The 18,957-nt window shown below is 37.2% G+C and overlaps 1 protein-coding gene across 4 annotated transcripts in view; it reads right to left on the bottom strand.

Annotated features, from left to right (window-relative positions):
• The window catches only part of SEC24D (SEC24 homolog D, COPII coat complex component), a 134,230-nt gene that overhangs the window by 9,720 nt on the left and 105,553 nt on the right, over positions 1-18,957 (bottom strand). For all 4 annotated transcript variants that reach the window (XM_050895247.1, XM_050895249.1, XM_050895248.1 and 1 more), the window contains 5 exons: positions 12,573-12,711; positions 10,720-10,835; positions 7,716-7,840; positions 3,088-3,279; positions 2,353-2,446 (listed from right to left, as the gene is read on the bottom strand). In XM_050895247.1, coding sequence (XP_050751204.1) covers positions 2,353-2,446; positions 3,088-3,279; positions 7,716-7,840; positions 10,720-10,835; positions 12,573-12,711 — 666 coding nt within the window. The remainder of the gene's footprint in view (positions 1-2,352; positions 2,447-3,087; positions 3,280-7,715; positions 7,841-10,719; positions 10,836-12,572; positions 12,712-18,957) is intronic.

The following is an 18,957-nucleotide window of genomic DNA, read 5'->3' as shown; positions in this document are numbered from 1 at the left end:
GAGTACCCCTCTTGGAGACTTGCCAGTTGGATACAAGCATTATGCAACAAGCATTGAAAGTACAAATACCAAATTGGATAAAATTAAATGTAATTTAACAGATAAATTATTTCTTTCAGTTCAGGCACACTAGTGTCCACTACATTTTTATAGAAGAGTGACAATTACATTCCTGTACTAGATTCCACATTCAGCTCTACACTAAAATACAGGAGTATCAAAACTTGTGATGCACATTTCCTCCTGTCACTAAGAAATGAAGTAACTGCCAGTTTTATTCAAGTGTTCTATCCTTATTTGGAACTCTAATGAGACCATGATATTTACCGAGATGACAAAGTACTGACAGAAAACCCTGAATTCCAAAGAGAGTAACAACAGTAGCAGTACCACAGGCATCTTTGTAGTATTAATAAGCTTTTCCACCAAAATTTAGAAAATCCAGTTTATCGCTTACTCTTACTATTGAAACAGCTAATGGGAACGAACAGAATAGAATAGACTATTTCAGTTGGAAGGGACCTACAACGATCATCTAGTCCAGCTGCCTGACCACTTCAGAGCTAACCAAAAATTAAAGCAAAGTGAAATGAAAACTGATCAGCAATTCTGAGGTCTTCAAGTATGGAAGTAGTTGGGTGAAGGTGAAGGGAAGGAAGGAGGAAAGAGGGATTTGTCCTTTCCCTGCTCCAGATTTAACCGCACATCCAGGTTAAAACTGCAGTACCCAAGACTACAGACACAAATCAGCTTTGGTACTCTTTCTCCTCCAGATCTTAAGATGTTCACAAGATAAAGATATTCCACATTTCAAAATAAGCTACGGCATTCTTCTAGGAAAACTAGAAATCTCTTTGCTATGGCAGAAATGCAAATGAAGACAGTATCTTACTTTTAATAGAGCTGAAATTTCACTCTCAATATTTCAAGCATAGTTGTCTTTAATCATGAATGCCAACTTCTTCAATTCCTTTTAAGAAGCATTCTGCTGAAGACTGAAAGACTTACCGAATACCAATTTGTCATGATAGGCATCAGGAATTACTGACATTGCTTCTGACAAATTTTCTAAAATGTATATAGATTATTTCTAAAAGTGTATTAAAATTAATCTCAAATAGGAACACAATCCTTTTTATTCTTTTTAGACAAGAATTGTTTTCTTGAGCATAGGTGTACGTATATTAATAATTCACAGTGAAAATCCTTACAAATTATAACTTTAAAATACTGAGCTAAATAAAAAGCTTAATTAAGAGCTGCCTTCTCTTACAGCCAACATCAAAGGAAATTTACAATTATGGCCCTTAAGTTTGTTTTGTAGAAGTCAAATATTAGGGAAGAGCATTCTGACAGAAGCCGTAACCAAACGTGTGTTTTGCACACATACCTTCTGGCAGTATGAATAAATAACAAGAAAACAGGTATTAATTATTAATTAATTTAAGAATAATTAATAAATATATTTAATAATATTAATAATATTTAATAAATTTAAGAAACAGATTTGAGAAATGTTGTGTATTTTCGGTTCAGCAAATTTATCTACTCAAAGTTCATGCTTTACTGATACGCAGCTCGCAGATAAATCAACTATTTTAAAACACCACTGGCTGTTTTCTGCCCCTACAAATCTTGTGGTGAACCATGGTGGCATTCTTCTAATTGGCAGCTCTCCATGGAAATGTCAGCACTTTAGGGGATGTCCCAGACATACAGAAAGCAACTGGGGATGCATCTTGACCTGTGGATTCATTTTCAGCTGCATTCAAGCTGTGAGAACTTGTCAGTTAAGTGGAAACCCTCCAACCCCCGACCCGATTCAGTCATAAATAGTCATAAATATCTCATTTTGCACAAGAAGTCAGCAGAAGCAGGAGAACAGGCAGGGCAAAGTCGTATCTTTTCTAGTGACTCTTTTCCTGCCCTTCACAGGTGCAAGGACTGGATATCTGTGCAAACATCCAGAGTATCTATTAGCTCTGTTGCAGTAACTAACGACTTTTTTATTTCTCTCTAACGCTGAACGAGAAACCGACTCCTGCTCCTCATCTTCTCCTAAACATCCACTCTATGTAGAATAGACTCTAGGGACTGGTTTCCCTCAATAAGCAAAATCTGGAAACAGATGTTATGCTTGTCAGTGTTCTCTTTTTGAGTAAAGCAGTTCAAACGTACTGTTAGAATAACGGAACATTAGTGCTGGAAACAATCAGCAACTTTTTTTTCTAATTTCCCATTGTGATTTGTGGGAGGAGTTGGGACTGGCTTTTAGCAAACGGAATTTCTGCAGCTTATCAAGTCTTATTCTCATTAAAGAGCTGCTGCTTTTACAGAGAGGAACATTCTAACCTTTAGTGCCTCCATGCCAGCCTGGATGACAGGAGCGAAGATGGTCTCACTCTCATTAGTGTCTGCAAACATCTCTGGAATCTGGTCCAACAAGCTATGAAAGACGAAAGGATCAGTGTCTCAACTGGTTAGCGTATTTGGGATAATCCCCAAACATACCTTGTAACATACCAAGTCTTCACACAGGAAGATGTTTTCCATGCAAATTTATATTTTAAAAAAATATGAATTTTGATTGCTCGATTTCTTAGGATTCCAGCCAGAATAAAACAAAATGAGTTTTTAAATTCTATGAGATGCCTTATTTCAAAGCTGGTAACATAAGGAACATGCAATAAATAAAAAATAGCTAAAAATTAGGAAGTTCTAGTGTGCTGTAAGGACTTAAGAGTCCTTAGATCATATCCAGGTGTGCATCATATACACCGCAGGAGGAAAAAAAGGGAACATGGCACACAGCCGCAACCCCCCTCCCATTTTTGAAGAAGCACAGCTGAAGATGCATGGTTTACACCTGGCCTAAATATGCTTTCAAATTCAGCACTGGGGGGTTGTTGATACTACTTTTTCTTCGCCTCAGAGGTGGAAATATATGACTCGAAGCATCTGCTGGCTTCTAAAGTATTGCAATAAATACATGTACCCCCCAAAACCCAATAACACAATTGACTAAAAGGCATAATGCATATCATAAGCATTCAGATCTTATTCAGATATGGAATAATTATACTTTACTTGATAACAACAGATCGTGATTCCTGAAAGTTAACAAGGAAACCATCCAGCAAAGGAACAAAAACTTCTCCAACATCTGAGACCACCATCATCTGAGGCTGAGCTAAGCTGCTTTTTACGTTAAAGAAGTGGAGGACCTTGTTATAAGTGACAAAACCAACTCGAATTGCTGAGGATTCTTCTTGCTCTTCTCTGTAAGAAAAACAAAACCAGCGGCTTATAATTCTGAAATTCTGACCTTGCAATAAAAGCATTCCTTTGAAATGCAAGGCTGCTTTCAGATCATTATCTGTCATGGGAGCAACAAAGCAAACAACCAAGCAGATATAATGGCCTCAATCTTTGCCTTAGGTCAAATTAAAACACCCTGATAAAATCAACTGCTGTGTTATTTACTTTTTTAAAAATATATAGTTACGTCAACCCTGTCAACTGTGCAACCCATCCAAGCAGTAAAAAGTCCCTAAGATAAAGAATAAACGATGTTGTCCTCAAAACATGGAAAAAAGAGAACAGAACAATTAGCTACAAGATACAATCAGAAAATCAGCTTTCTTTAGAGTACATTGTAATTCAGTGACTCTAATGATTGATGCCTAGTAAGAATAGTAACTAGGCTTGAATAATGTCTGGTGACTTTGGTAGGTCAATCTTCTGCCTCAGCAGGAGTACTTTTAAGCAGCGAAAGCTGTTAGATCCTCCATAGCTGTGTATCACGCAGAAAACACACTGCAGAAATTACTCATTATTGCTAGTAAGTTCCCAGGCCAACCGAAGCTAGCACGCTGCTGCTGTGAGCTACACCTGCAGGAATGCCGCAGGCAGCAGGCTCAGCCTCTGTTTTTGTGGAGGTAACTCCTCTGAGCAGTAGCCCACTCTGCCATTAGTAGCGGCGTTATTAATAGTACTAGTTCGACCCTTACCAGATTTGCAGTCCTAACTTTAGTGAGCTTTTCCCTAAAAGGCAATCCTATTAAAAAAATGGGTCTTAATTACTAATAAAATAGCACCTTCTTGTAGCAGGGTGTTCCTCTCGTAAATGACAAACCAAGCCTTTAGCACGAAAAATGCCAGATAGGAAGCCTGTGGTACCTGCAGTTACTACAGGTCAGCCCATATGTTCTGTACAACAACATTAAACATATAAGCAGCCTACTTAACTTAAGGTGAGATATCACAAAACCAGCACATAGCGAGTCTGTAGTCTAATGCTTTTGCATGTTTTGCATGTTTGAAAGAGTTTCATATTCAAAGTACTGAAACTTGGAAATCCTCGTGCATTTCCCAGCTATGCCACTGATTTAATTTACAACCTGAGAGGAAATTATTTCATTTCACTGTGCCTCAGTTTCCATTTGTAAAAGGGGAACACCAAGAATTACTGTTTAATCTCACCAGGATGTAGAACAATGTACCACAAAGTTCTTTGAGACTGCAGCAACAGGAACCACAGAAATAGCCATGCTGATTTTCTTTTCTTTAGTTTATAAAAGAAGGCACTCACAGAAGGTTATGATTGTAAAAAATTTAACACAAAGAAATACACTAATTGACAAACAGGATACCATAGTGTACACAGACTCATACAGATGTTACTATCACACCAAAAGAATTTAATAACAGAGCCCTACCACAGTATTTCCAATTACTAGGCACTTAGGGCAAAAAAATCTACTATTTACCCTTCACTCTAACCTCTGAAGAAACAAGGGAGTGTTAACAGTTACCCTGAGCCTTCACCACAGTAAAGCAGCCAGGGTTTGAAAATATTTATCCTCCTAAGGAGCGTAAAGCCTTGGCCCCACCAAATTCAACGGCAAGGCCTCCATCCCGTTCCACTGCAACCAATAGATTGCATTTCATGACTGCACAAACGCTTGCAGAATCAAAAGTCAAACTAAAGAGAAGAAACAACTGCAATTCTTGTTTTTCTTACAGCAAATAGAAAAAACTGTCTGCCTTCTTCCTGGCTATCAAATCTGTTTGTCTTCAGAGAAAAAAAAAAAAAAAAAAAAAATCGTCATCTGCAGTTTCACAAGCTTCATCTAAAACCTTGAGCTTGGGAGAGAAATAATTTTTCTCATCTACAATTTTCAACTCTCATGTCAGTATAGAATGTTCATCTACCATTCATGTTTTATGGGAACGCAGCTGGATGCGAAAGGGGCTACTTTGATCTAAACCAAATCAATATTCTATATTGAACACACTCCATAAAGAAGCATTTTAAATAATTCCTCCAAGATACACTAACTCAAACAGATGCATCATTTCTGAATGCATATTTCTCATCATTCCCAGCACTGAGGCACTATTTTCTTAGTAACACGATTAACGGGGAGCATTCAGGAGCTTGATGAGGACAAGGTATTATTAACTTTCTGCACATACAGCACTTTTCTACTTCAAAGAGAAGTATCCACATCATCCTAGTAGTCCCCAAGTTGTTACACAGCATGTATTTGGGACAATTTTTTCAGATACTCCTCTTACCTGTGGCAGTCTGTATTGTCACACTTCATCCAATTTCTTCTATCATAGTTTTAAAGATTAGCTGTAAATGTAGCAGCCGATTGCCTATGTAGCTCACGCACTATTTAGTTCTTTTTAAAGTCTCAGAATAACATGTCTGGATCATATGTACAGAAATGCATTCAAAGGTTTTATTTATGCACCTAAAAATCATATTTGCACAACTAGTTAGCCTGATTTTCTGAGCTCATAAGCACAATTTCTATAAACACATTTCTCTGCATTTCTCTAAATACAGAGTCAGGGGTTTCTGGTTTGGAACACATAAGTTTGAAAATGTCTGCTCTAAAATTTCAAGCAAGCAAATAATGTGTTTTCTGCTGTGCTGCAAGTCTACAAAAACACAAAGTTCTTAACAGCCGGTCTTGAGCCACCTACCTTAATCCTTTCTTTGCTACTTCTAACTTCTCATTTCGCAGCCACTTGCGCAGGCTTACCTGGCACAGGCCTTTACACCAATGGCCTTTTTGTGACACAGATTGCTTTGCTTCCTCAAGTCTTTCCTCTTCAAGATAGGAGCACAGGGTGAATTCCCAGCGCAGGGCTTTCACCTCATGTGGTAACAGCAGAATATTTTTGCAGGTGTCTTTGTCCAGCAACAGCAAATGAACACACAGTGACCTTTGTGTCTCAGCACCAAAATAAAAGTTTCACCACAAATTTTGGTGGAATGCCTTATGTTTTTTTTTAAATTAATATTGTTTAAAGACAACAGACGAGTCTGAAGAAACTGAAGGGCCTGCCCTTTCTTTATTTTTTTTTATTGCTTTTTTCAGTGGACATGAAAACTTTGGCCCTGCAAACAAATTATTTAGCAGCAGATCTCTGCAGAGTGCTGGTGAGGAGAAGAATTAATGTGTCTTTTTTGTGATGTAGATACACTTGCTTTCATTTTTCCTCAACTTTCCCCATTCAAACCTAGGTGTTTCTAAACTGCCAACTGCTTTTTGATACTACACTCATACCTTTTATTATCTTCAGAGTCATGACCAATCCTGACAGAAAGCTCTGAGATATGTTCAGGATAACATCAAACACTTGTGTCTCCAGTGTAATCTTCAACAACGAAGTACTTGAGAGATGGCTGTACATGGACATCTGACAAACTAACCCCCCACCCTGGACTGGAATTTCTTTCATGCACACAGATCCCAGAAGGACATACGATAAAAGATTTTTAACATATCCCAGATTATCTCAAGGATCTTGTCTCCCACCCTTCCTCACTTGGCTCTCTCCATTTCTTAAGTCTGTTCTCCCTCTGCAAGTATTGTTATTTGGAATGCATTTTCTTTCTATATGTTCTTCAATGCTTTTATATGCCTTCGCTGAGAAACATCTTGTCTGCTTAATTTCTCAGTCTCTCACTGCTCTCATTTAACTATGTGTGTCTGCATTATTTAAACTTTAATGAAAACTATACTAATATACTATACTAAAAACTATACTAAACTACGCCAAAATAATATACTGTAATAATATACTGTCAGTTATATTGATCAGCAGTAATACTACTACTGTGTGTTTAATGCTCACAAAGCAAATATGCTATATTTAATAAAATATTTGTTGCCTACAAGATTTGTTCTCCTCTCAGATACGTATCAGGACAGAAAAGTCTCACAGCACAGCAAGAAGCTTTACAGGTTTTGCTAATTAACAATAAGCGCCAAAGATACAAGCCACCAACACTATGCCTTTGGAGCGACTTGCCATTCTGGAGTATTCTGGTTTGGGTATTTCCCTGTTTAATTTAATGAGACAAGCAGCATTGCACTAACCAGCAAGTAAAGTCAAAACTACAAGCTGGGACTTCGCTGATAATACCACTAGAGTTCACTACAAGAAAGGAAAAGAATGCAAGCTACATGTGCAACTAGTATGACAGATTCTTTCCATTCATATAGTAAGCCCAGACATCAAAGTTTAAGAACTGCCAGCAGTGTTAAAATTAACATTCGGTCACTATCACCCCAAAAAATGCCTCTACTGTAAATTTTGACATTTTCTGTAGCTTGTTTTTACCTCTCAACATGCAAAGCTGCATGAAAACTGCAGTGTAGTGAGTTAAGCAAAGCACACTTATGTTTCTTTACCTTGGAAGTTTATCTAGCAGAGTCTTCAGTTCATCACATATGAGTTTAACTAGGCCACTGTTTACATTTCTGTATGATACATCAATCATGAAGATATAAGCTGGTGGCTTCGGAGGCTTGTTGTTCTACAGAAAACATGACCATTCACAGGGAAAATTAGACAGTGTCCTGTTATGTCGAAAAAATTTACAGGTAGTACCATAAGGCAATCTAAATACAGTGTCGTTTGAAAAATGCTATGGATCATAAATAGTAACTATTGCAGAAAGCTGACATGTATTGGGTAAAGTCCACCCCTGGTATAAAACATTATTACTGGAAAATAGCATCCTAATGAAATAAAATATGTAAAGGGTAACAGTTTATGAGATAAGATGAAACACAAACATTTTCTGCTGGAATTCAAGTGTTGAAACAAATTTGCCTTTTGGCTTTTTTCTGTACCCATACTGTTTTTGCATTCCCTATATCAATATGCAATACCATTTTGTTAATGTGAATGCTTAAATTCAGTTTTTGTTAGCATTTGCCTCTAACAACTGTCAAGTGATTTCTAACCAATCTGGAAACAGAAAATACAACTTAGGTGCTATACCAGAATCAAAATTAAAATATCTCAGTTCTTAGCAGTACTAAGTGGTGATAGTCTGCATCCTGTCTGTCTGTATTGCTGTCTCAAGCTCCAATGCATTCTGGACAGCTGAACTGTACTTTCAGGAATAAGCTGACTTTCTGTAAGATAATCAAAGCATGAGTGGAACATTCAATGTATGTAACTGCTGCATACACAGCAGTGACTTGGGCTGGTATGGATTCCTTTGGGAATTCCTCTTATTCATAATGTAAGTGGCACACAAATTGTGATATACACTACTGACACAAGTTTCTGTAAGTAAGAAAAAGTCAGATGAAGGGGTTTTGTTTCCAAATAAAGCAATGTAATGCTTGGAGATGTACCCAGGAAGAAGATCATATAAAGTGAATGTAGCAACAGTAATCATCATACTCCCTAAGATCAGTTTTCCTAATTCCCATTAAGACGAGTAGTGGTCATTACTTGGTGTCAAATTCAGGACAGCTTTTCCATTATACTGTTTCACTGCATTCATACACAGAGTTTTGACCACTTAACCAAATTATACTTGTTAAACTAAACCTCAGAAAACTCCATTTAAGAAAAAAATCCTCCAACCCTTGAATTATGACTTATCCATAGTCCCTCGCACACTTTAAAGTAAACTTAACATTATACCCTTGATCTCACTTCATTTGAATCATGTAAATCAGGATTAATTTCTGTGAACTAAAACCAGGCAGTATTTTTAAAAGCTGTTCTGTTTACTGTACTTGGATTCTACTTTCAAAAACCGTATCAAACGCTACTTCTAAACTCTTGTATCACATCACCATTTATAAAGAATTCCTGCGTAATTTCTGACAAATATATGGTAGAAATGAGGACTTGTGCTCTTGCCACATCCGCTTAGCAGGAGCGCAATAATGCAAAACAGCTGTTATTTGTTAACATTTTTTGTAGCTGTTCATCCTTGTCATTTGATAAGCACAAAAGGAAATGACTTTTCAGTTCTGGTCTTAAAGCAGATTTATAAAAGAATTAAACCTTTGCAACTCGGAGCAAAATGAAAAATGAATTATAAAACAATGTTAACTTGTGTAAAATTTAATGACTCAGCATTTCCAGCGTGAGTTAATTTCGTAAGAGATTTCGTTTTTGTAACATTCTAGTAAGTCTATGGACGGGTCTTTGCAACAAGAAGGCAAGACCATACTGGATGACTTATCAATGAAACTCCCTGATTTATGCTATGGCAAAAGCCACTGCACTGAAAGATGCACTGTGATGATGACTGCCTCACACAGGGTTACACTCTGGAGTAGAGAAAAAGAACCATGAAAATGGCACAGAGCCATTCAGTACACATGAGTTTTCAAAAGTTTAGCTGCCAGAAATCAGCAAAGCTTAGCCGAACTTGGTGGAGCTGCACTGGATATACACTGAGGATCCTGCACTGTATTTCTGTAATGCCTCACTACAATTCTCTCCTGTTCTGGGGTTTAACCCAGATTTCAATAAAATCTATACAGGTCGTCTCAGGGATTTCACTGGATTTTGGAGCAGTACCCTAGTGAGAAAGCAGAATTAAACCCGTTCATTTTCTTCATACCAGCAATAATTTGATGGTCTGAGGAAGTTACTGGTATCTACTTCAAGATTTTGTAGGACCCAGTTGCCTTGCCTAACCTTATCATGACCTCAATTCCACTGACCGGAAGAAAATTCTGCCTGATTTCAGCAAGAACAGAAAAATATGTCCATACTGTGGACAGATGAAGTCACATTTGGAGTTTTGTAAAATGAGCTGAAGTTTGAAAAGTTTAAGTAATTTACGTTTTTGGAAGTATCAAATACAGTTCTCTAATAAAATCAACTACAAATATTTACAGTGACTTGAGTGGGCTTTGGATTAAGTTCTTCAGTGAGTTAATATTAGGAGAGAGAACCCATTCCATTCTAACTTACTTACTGGTCAGAATAGTAAAACTACTCTTGCCAGGAAAAGATTACAAGGTCAGATTCCCTTGCTAAGGTTTTCAATATCGGGAAGACAATTTAGGCGTATGTCTGTCTTCAAAATCAATAGAAGACACGCATCTAAAATGCAACACTGCAGAAGAATTTCAACTATATCCTCTAAACAGCACAACGGGCTAGCTAGGACCAAACGAACGCCCCAGTTACAGACTGGTGATCTGTGACTTTGCTGCGCTATTTGTTATTCTTACTTGCTAGTCTCATACTCTGCAGCACAAAAGAACAAAACATACTATTGTAAGCTTAGATTCTCCACATCTATCTACATCTTCTAGAATGTTCCTGGACTCTGATACTCAGCTTACAAGTGCATTTACTCTGCTGTAGGTATTTAAAGGATTTTGTTTGTTTTGACATAAAATTGTAAATTTGCATACTGGAAATACTCACTCGGCAATAATCCAAAGTAGCAACATACTCATAAGATCCCAGAGATAGCTCAGGCCTTTCATAGTGGTCTACCCGTTGGCCAATGTGGTCCAGATGTTGAAAGAAGAATGGAGGAACTAAAAGCCAACACAAGAGCAGAAAAAAACATTTATGTTTTGGGGAGGAGGGGAACAACCCAGTAACTTCTTTCAACAGACACAACGTACCAGTGTAGGCTCCTCTGCTACTGATCAAGGGAAGAGTTTAAACACTTATACAGGTTGCAATGGGTTTTTTTCCCCACATTGGCTCAAAAAAACCCAACCAAACAAAAACCCACAACATTCTAGTAATGCCAGCTCCTTTTGTATTTGGAGGATAGGGCATATTCCCCTATAAATGTCCATATTCTCCCACCTCTACACTGTCAGGCTTGAGTAGGTAAAACTGATCCAGGTCATTTCCACAGGCAGGAGCCTGTTACCCTCAGGATACAGACTTAACAGTGACTATTTGGTAGTAGATACAGTCTACTCACAGTTAATTCAAATCACCGGAGCCAGAGCTCTTCAGAGGGACAGCAGTAAAAACAGCACTTCTCCTACAGCCTGTACTGCTTTATCCAAAAATACCACTTCACTGGAAATAGCTCTACAAGGTTCACAACCCTGGCCTACTGTACAGCACAGTGCCTTGGGTCCGTTACACTGGGAACCTTCTGCAGCTACAGATAAAAGGTGCAGAACTCCAAAACATTAACAAATCAAGTGGATTTGCCACCAACAATTTATGTACAGCTAGTCTGATGGTTAGAGTCACATTGGGGAAGAGTCACCTCTGGATTTTAGCTCCTCTTTGCTCAACCAGTATATATTTAGAATGCTTATTTTTCTCAAATTTCCCTGTAAAAAGTGTGTGTGTGTGTGTGAGTGGGGGGAATATCTACCTAGTTTGTTGGCCATTTTCAGTCCTCATTACAGTTTTTTTTTTACGTGCTTTCTGACTTGGATAAAAGACACTAGTAATACAAAGCATGACTTAAAATGACACTGCAACTTAAACGTCTTTCTTAAAATGTTCACAATGCATTTAAATTTCTCTTTATGAGAGTTTAAATTGCTAACAAACTATGAAATTTGTTATCTGCTATGCTTGCACAAACATTTGAGCATTAGGCAGAAAAGAAGTTGGAACGAGTCTGTCAAGGTTCACATTTCAGAGTTGAAAAGATTACTGTATTAGGAAAAGCACTATACCGCTGTGATCCAGCTGAGGAAATCCAACTTGATACAAATGTCTAGAAAGGCTAGTTCTGGCAAAGATTTGGGATTTAGCCAAGAGCACAAGAACAGTGATGAGTCACATGCAGCACACTTGAACAAATATGGCATGGTATCTTCTGTGAAAACCAACACTTGTCACAGTAAGATTAATAGGTTATTTAACCATTGCATCCACAGTCATGGAGAGGACTAGGCTAACGTGGTTGTAAATATTTGGTTCTTGCTGGACATTTAGATTTCTTACAGCAATTAATTTTTTCCACACAAAAGGTGCTTTCAGTTAGCAATACAAGCAGCTTTGTATCCTATGTTGACATAATATCTTTAAATAAAGTTTTGATCGTATCAGACTGGACTTCATAAGTCAGCATTATTTTTCATAATTTATTTTTTTTTAATTGTACCAAACAAATGTTTCTACGTATTTTTCTTGTGTAGTATTTTTTTATTTGTGAAATAGGCCTAGTTACTGCATCTCAGTAAATTATTTTCTCATCAAGTCAGGAAGTTGAGAAAATCATTTTAGGGATATAGTTTCTTTTTAGTTTTATGGAACTTGTATGAATCACAGGTCAGAGAAACATCACTTACCATCATTTATACAATTGCAAAATCCACACTGGTATCTTCTTCCACCTTCAATAAACTGCATGAAGGGACACATATAAGCTTTGCACCGGTTGCATCGGATTGGTCCAGTCTCACCATGGTTTACAACATAAAGAGGTGCCTAGATGAAGAGGTACATGACGTTATAAGAAGCTATGCAAACTTGAAACCAAATAAAGTGAGCTAGACAGCTACTGCTCAGACTTAACTCTTGTTAGAGATCACCTGATCAAGAGGTCATTCATTGTTCGGCATTCACCCAAAATCTGCAGTACGGTTGGCTCAACCCCACAGATCCCGAGGGGCTAAATTTACAAGTTCACAGCCCGTATTCTGACATTTATCAGAAAGAGAGTACGGATTCACACCAAAAGCCTACAAAGTTTTGAAAGCATTGGAAGTTTAGGGCTCCATGCTGATTTTCTCCGGCAAAGGGTTTTTACAGCTCACTAAGAGAAATCTGCTGGAGTCAGGTATTTTGCCTTTGCTGTCAGATTCAGCTTTTCCTGAAGAAATCTATTGCTGCTCATCTATTGCAAACGGTCTCTCAAACAGCTATTTGCTAAGAAAGCTTCTAATATTTTGTCCTGAATGCTGCCATGTTACATGCTATACTAACGTTTAAATGTTGTCAGGGTCACCAGCTAGAGTAGGAGATTTAGAAGAAATACTAATATTTATTGAAGGAAAGTACATACAGCAAACAAATACAGTATCTCAAGCACTTGTCAGTTTAATTACACTGACCATGCTTGCTTATAGCCTCTGCCAAAAACCACAGCTAATGGAAGACATTTTCCAGATGCCTCTTTCAGCAATAAGTGTGCAGCAATTGAAAGATTCCTGTGATTATACTTAATGTTACAAAAGTCGTACTTGAAACCATTATAAAAATGGAAGTTTGCTCAATTATTTGTGAAACTCTGTGTTTTGTATTTTTCTTTTTTTCTTACTCCCTTCAATCCCAACTGAAAATCTCTGAACGTAAGAATAAGAAAAGAAATCCAGAGTTTGGACACATAATAGATCTCTACAAGAGGAAAAATGCTGACAGCCTTTGAATGCTAAAACATTACCACTAGCATATTAACTTTTTTTTTTTAAATTATTCTGTCTCTTCTTACCGAATGGACATATTTCATCTATTATACATTTTGTCTCTTATTGAGGCATGAGAGTCTTTGAATACCTAGAAAATCATTCATGTCCTTCTAGCATTCACTGCTTACATACATTTTATTGTTTCTTTATATTTTACAGAGACTATTTTACTCATTTATTTCTCCAAAGGGTTTAATGCTTTTTGCCAAGGGTTTTATACATATGATTAGATTTTTACTACATGGGTTTTCAGTGCTCCCTCCTGTTCCACTGAGATATTATTTTACTTTGTGTTCGTTCTTCTACGAAAATTGAGTTTAACACAAATTAACTAATAATGTCAGCTGGCAAACTATCAGGGTCATTTTTCAGACATGAAAGCCTTGGCTATAAAACCTGTGTTGTCATCAGCCACAATCGCTTAATAAGTTTTAAAACTTCTGGGTTTTGTTCATTACTTGGCAATTTTCTGATTATCATTCTGCTGTATTAGTTTAATGAGGCCTGGATCTGGTTTGCAGTTAATATTATTATAGTATCTGACCTGGTAAGGGAAAAAAACAAGACTAAAACAACTCCTGATGCATTTATACGCGTTGATTTAGTAATTTTAAACCTTGTTTTGATACATTTAATGTTATCCAAGAGCAAAGAAAAATTACCCCAAATGATCATATTTTGAAATACCAAAATTAAGACCTTTACATAAAAAGCATGAACAAGAACAATCAAAAAATAAATGCCATGAAGTTCAGAGCCTAGGTGTCTACATTCTTACATATACTTAATAAATTACCTTTTTAAAGACAGCAGAAATAAAAATAATGTTTTTTTTCCTTTTTCATATTTGGAGTGGAAATTTTAGTTTTCCCCTCCCTTTAAGTTTCTTTTAAAAAAATTACTTATTACATAGTCCTTTTTAAAATGTAGGGTTAGAGCCTCAATAGCCTAAGGGTTATGTTTGCAAATATTTACATGCACCTTTAACTTTATGCATTAAATGGTTGTCTTGAATTTACTGAGACTATGTGCAGTGCATGAGGTTAAAACACGTGCTCAAGTCTTAAGAAAATAGTATCCACAGGCAATGTTCTGTAAACATATACCAGGCTGGATTCTGTTTTGTCTTGCCCAGAGAAATAAAGGATGAAACTTCAATAAAACCACACTGCAGAAGTTAGCTATTTTTTCTTCCTAATAAGCTTGCAGAAACTTAAAAAAAAAAAAAATTAAGGGAAAAAAAATAGATCAATGAAGCAAAACCAACCAAAAATGCATGCAACAGAATTAAGGATTTTGTCTAACAAAGAAAAATCCTGCAAAAAAGCCCTATGTGTACCTTTATTGATTTATTCATTTGCAATTTTTTTGAAATTAAATGGAATTTACATTTTAGTATTTTCTTTAAATAATTTAAAACATTACATCAATAATGAACACATTTAATAATAAAGCTATCTGTATGATAATTTCAGAATAAGCACTCAGACTGAAAGCATCAAAACCCCACTTCTTGATGTGAACAACACAGTTGTGAAAGAAACTTTACCTCAAAAAAGCTGAAATCTTCCAGGGCATTACACTGTAAGACTAGACACTCTACCCATCAAGAGAAAGTAATTTCTGTTGAGGTGCATAACCTGCTATTGCATTTCCAACTGTCAAAATACCTTCTGTCAGGGTAAAATAACTTTTAAAAAAAAATAGGTAGAACTCCATGGGAATGTATAAAGATAAATAATACTGTACATGCATTAAAAAGCATAAAATAAAGCAATAAGTTTAAACTAATGAATACATAAAAGAAAAATGGTCATAAAAAAGACATGGTACTAAATGGGAAAGTCTTGTTTGATGTGCTCCACTCTCTGTAGATGTCACTGTATACCAGAAGATAAAGCAGAGATCTGTTTATGGTCCCATGGAAGTCAGTGGCAAACTCTCATAGGAGCAGGGGAACAAGATAAAATTTAAAAAAATCTCTTTTTTAGTTTTTTTGTTTGTTTTAAACAAATAAAACACTCCTTTTTCTTTTGCCTTTCCCTCTATAAAGTACCAGCATTTTCTTTCTCTCCTCTCTTAAATCTCTACCAATAATAAGTGAATCAAGTTACATATCTACCATAACTATTTGAATATTTGCTATACTCGTGGACTTGTTAAGGCCTTACACTTCTCTTCCCCCTCATCTCTTCACAAACCTTTGTCCAATTTGGACCACCTAATTGAGAACAGAGACAGACCTCACAAAAAGGAACACTTAGGTATTGATTGTTGGCATTCCAGCACTACCAAAATATAAATATTTCTCAAAAACCAATGACTAAACTAATACTTGGTAGCCTAAATCTGAACAGGCCACATAACAGGGATTCCTTTTATGTAAGCCGAAAGAGTAGAGAGGCAGAAAGAATCAGTTGTGCTGGGAGGCAGAACATTATAGTTTTAGGTTAAAGCAAAGGAGGATTAGGCAGAAGAGATGGGAAATGCTGTAAGAGACCTGCATAAACCTTCTTTCCCTTCTCTGGAACCTCAGGGCCCTGCTGGAGTGGCAAGTCCTGAAAGCCGATCTGATAAACCATAACTTATCCCACTATTAGTCCAAATATAGCTGCGATAGTAAGAGTTTTATTTTGAAAATATTTCACCAAGAACACCTCTCACGAGTCAGAACAATACCACAAAGCAATAGACAGACATTGGTGGCACAGCTCCAAGATGAAATACGTCCATAAAAATTTCCAAAGGGACTGTAACCTGCACTTTAAAGCCTGAGAAAGCTGCATTAGTATTGCTTGCTGTAAAAATGAAGTCCTGACACACTCCTGAGGGTTCCCTGTGATGCCTGCAAAGTATCACCATATTCATATTGCAGGATCAGGCCCACAGCTGGAAATTATAAATGTGGGAGTAAGGACTGTGATGAAGCTCAAGATCGTCACGGCACATCTCTGGAAAGGCTTATCTAAAGAGAACAATCATAAGAGAGAGTGTCTCTGGAGAACAAGAGAGGCATATGCAAACACTGAAGAAAACTAGCCATTTATCACACAACAAACTAAAATATACACAGCATCTGTTTTCATTGCCAGGCTGGCATACAGACTGGGCTGCAAGAAAATATTTTGTAGCTGTGCTGCAAGACAAATCTCCACATGGGATGGACACCGCACCTTGTCTTTGCCTTTTCCACAGCCAAGGCGGATTCCCATCTACTCCTTGACATAGACCCTATCAATACAGTCACAAGTCTACATTAGGAGCTATGTTTTTGCCCTTAGTTTGACTCCACTATCATTTAGGTGCATTTAAGACCCCAGCACTGAAACAACAGGAATGCTATTGTATTGAAAAGAGGCCCACACAGCTTGCAAAGTCTTGCTGCATCCAAGAGGAACACAAAAACTCTTTCCATGAGTGTAGTTTTCAGTGAGCTCAGTGTCTCTGTGACACCCTTACTCATCCCCACAAGAAGAAAAACCTGCCACCAGTTCTCCTACATACTTTTGAAGAACCTTACCGCTGGAAGACAGGGAGGGTCACTCTACACAATGTAACATTGTATACTACACATGACAAGTTGCCTTTTCAACTGCAAATTATCTCAGTGGCAAACGATTCTGAAAGCACGCTCCATGAAAACCCCAGATTTAGGGGATCTAAGATTTCAGGACATGTTTAGATGAGGGCTGTTTGTTTCAAAAGGAATCGTATCTCGCAGATTTAGAGTGCTGCACAGATACGTAACTCCTGATGACTTCCAATACAACAGTTCCTTAAAATTATACTCCATGATCAGCAGTACTACAGCAGATAAAATATTTTAGACATCTGATGTACAGCAAACATTAAACACTGTTTTTGCATGGCTGACTAACAGAAAAAAAAAGACACAAAACTGCCAACTCTTCAATCCAGACAGTTCATTAAACAGACAAGCTGTGCAGTCTGCCAGGGCAACAAATTCAGAAAGGCAGTGTTTCTAGAGTTGTTATTTACACTTACATTGATGCAAATCTAATTATTAAAATATTCATATGAGAATTTTAAGATATGCTCTACAATATAACTTTCTAACGAACAGAGGAGAAGGCTGTTGGTCAAGTGTGGTACCACTACCCCAACTAAATCTTGTGTTTAATTAGTACAGCAGAGATGAGGAAAAACTCCTCCAGATAATCAAAGAGAATTTTGAAATGTAACATTGATGTTTTTGGAAAAAAAACTAGGTCATGAACCAAACTGTCTCTGTTTCCTAAGACTGTTGAAGGGGTTTGGTTTCTTTTATTATATCATCATAGATTGCTTTTGAGAAAGATTAACCAGTCTACGAATAATCCCTTGGTTTTGAGTTGCTTTACTGATTCGCATTAAAATGTCAAGAAAGTATTTCCCTTTGTGATGTTCCTACTGTCTTTTATCAGAAGCCATTCCCTCTGAAGACAGAAATTATTTTGCCTATTCTTGGTTTTTAGATGTTGAACACTATCAGCCTCCTCAGCTGATGACTGAAGCCAGTTTGGACTATCTCCTCTGCAGGGTTCACAGCAGGTTCAAGTATTTTCTGTAACACAGCTCCTTTTCATCTATTTCCTTGTTTGTTTGCATAACTGCAGCACAGCTAAAGCATCACCCACGTGATGCAGTATCTCTTGGCTCTATCCTGATTTTTACAGACCACATAAAAACGCAAAAAGCATGTTCAAACCTTCTTGCTCAAAAACCGTCCAGACCCAGGCTGAACATTCACCTGCATACATGACAGTGCAAAAAATACTGTGGCATAGTAGCTGAATTTCAAGTTGACACTGCACGTGAGATATGATCCAGGGTGTACCAAAATAAATGGAAAACTTGTTACCGTTTTCAGTGGATCACACCTCAGACTATCCTTGAAATCCTTACTCAGCATTCCCTTTTTAAGGGGAGTACTGCAATTAACTGAATAGAGTTGGCAGCGTGAAGAGTGTAAATACAGGCTACTCTATTCAACATGAGAAAAAGGATTTTAAAAAGTTTGAGGATGGGGGGAAAATACATGTAATAATGATAAAATTTTGATGTAAAGAAACACCACAATTAGTTAGCTTACTTCTTTAGAACTTCCGTATCATGGCGGGGGGGGACGGGACAACAAAAAAAGGAAAAAAAGTTTACTATCCACGCTTAAGAGAGGCACCACAAGTTCTCCTGGTCATGATCCCGGACCAGGAATACCAAGCGTTAACAAGTCAGCGCTCTCCAGCACTTCTCAACTTTGAAGTGC

This window comes from Gymnogyps californianus, chromosome 4 (genome assembly GCF_018139145.2).
Source record: "Gymnogyps californianus isolate 813 chromosome 4, ASM1813914v2, whole genome shotgun sequence".
In the NCBI taxonomy this organism is placed as follows: Eukaryota; Metazoa; Chordata; class Aves; order Accipitriformes; family Cathartidae; genus Gymnogyps; species Gymnogyps californianus.
The sequence above is the reverse complement of the archived record's forward strand: the minus strand, read 5'-3'. Positions and strand labels throughout refer to the sequence as shown.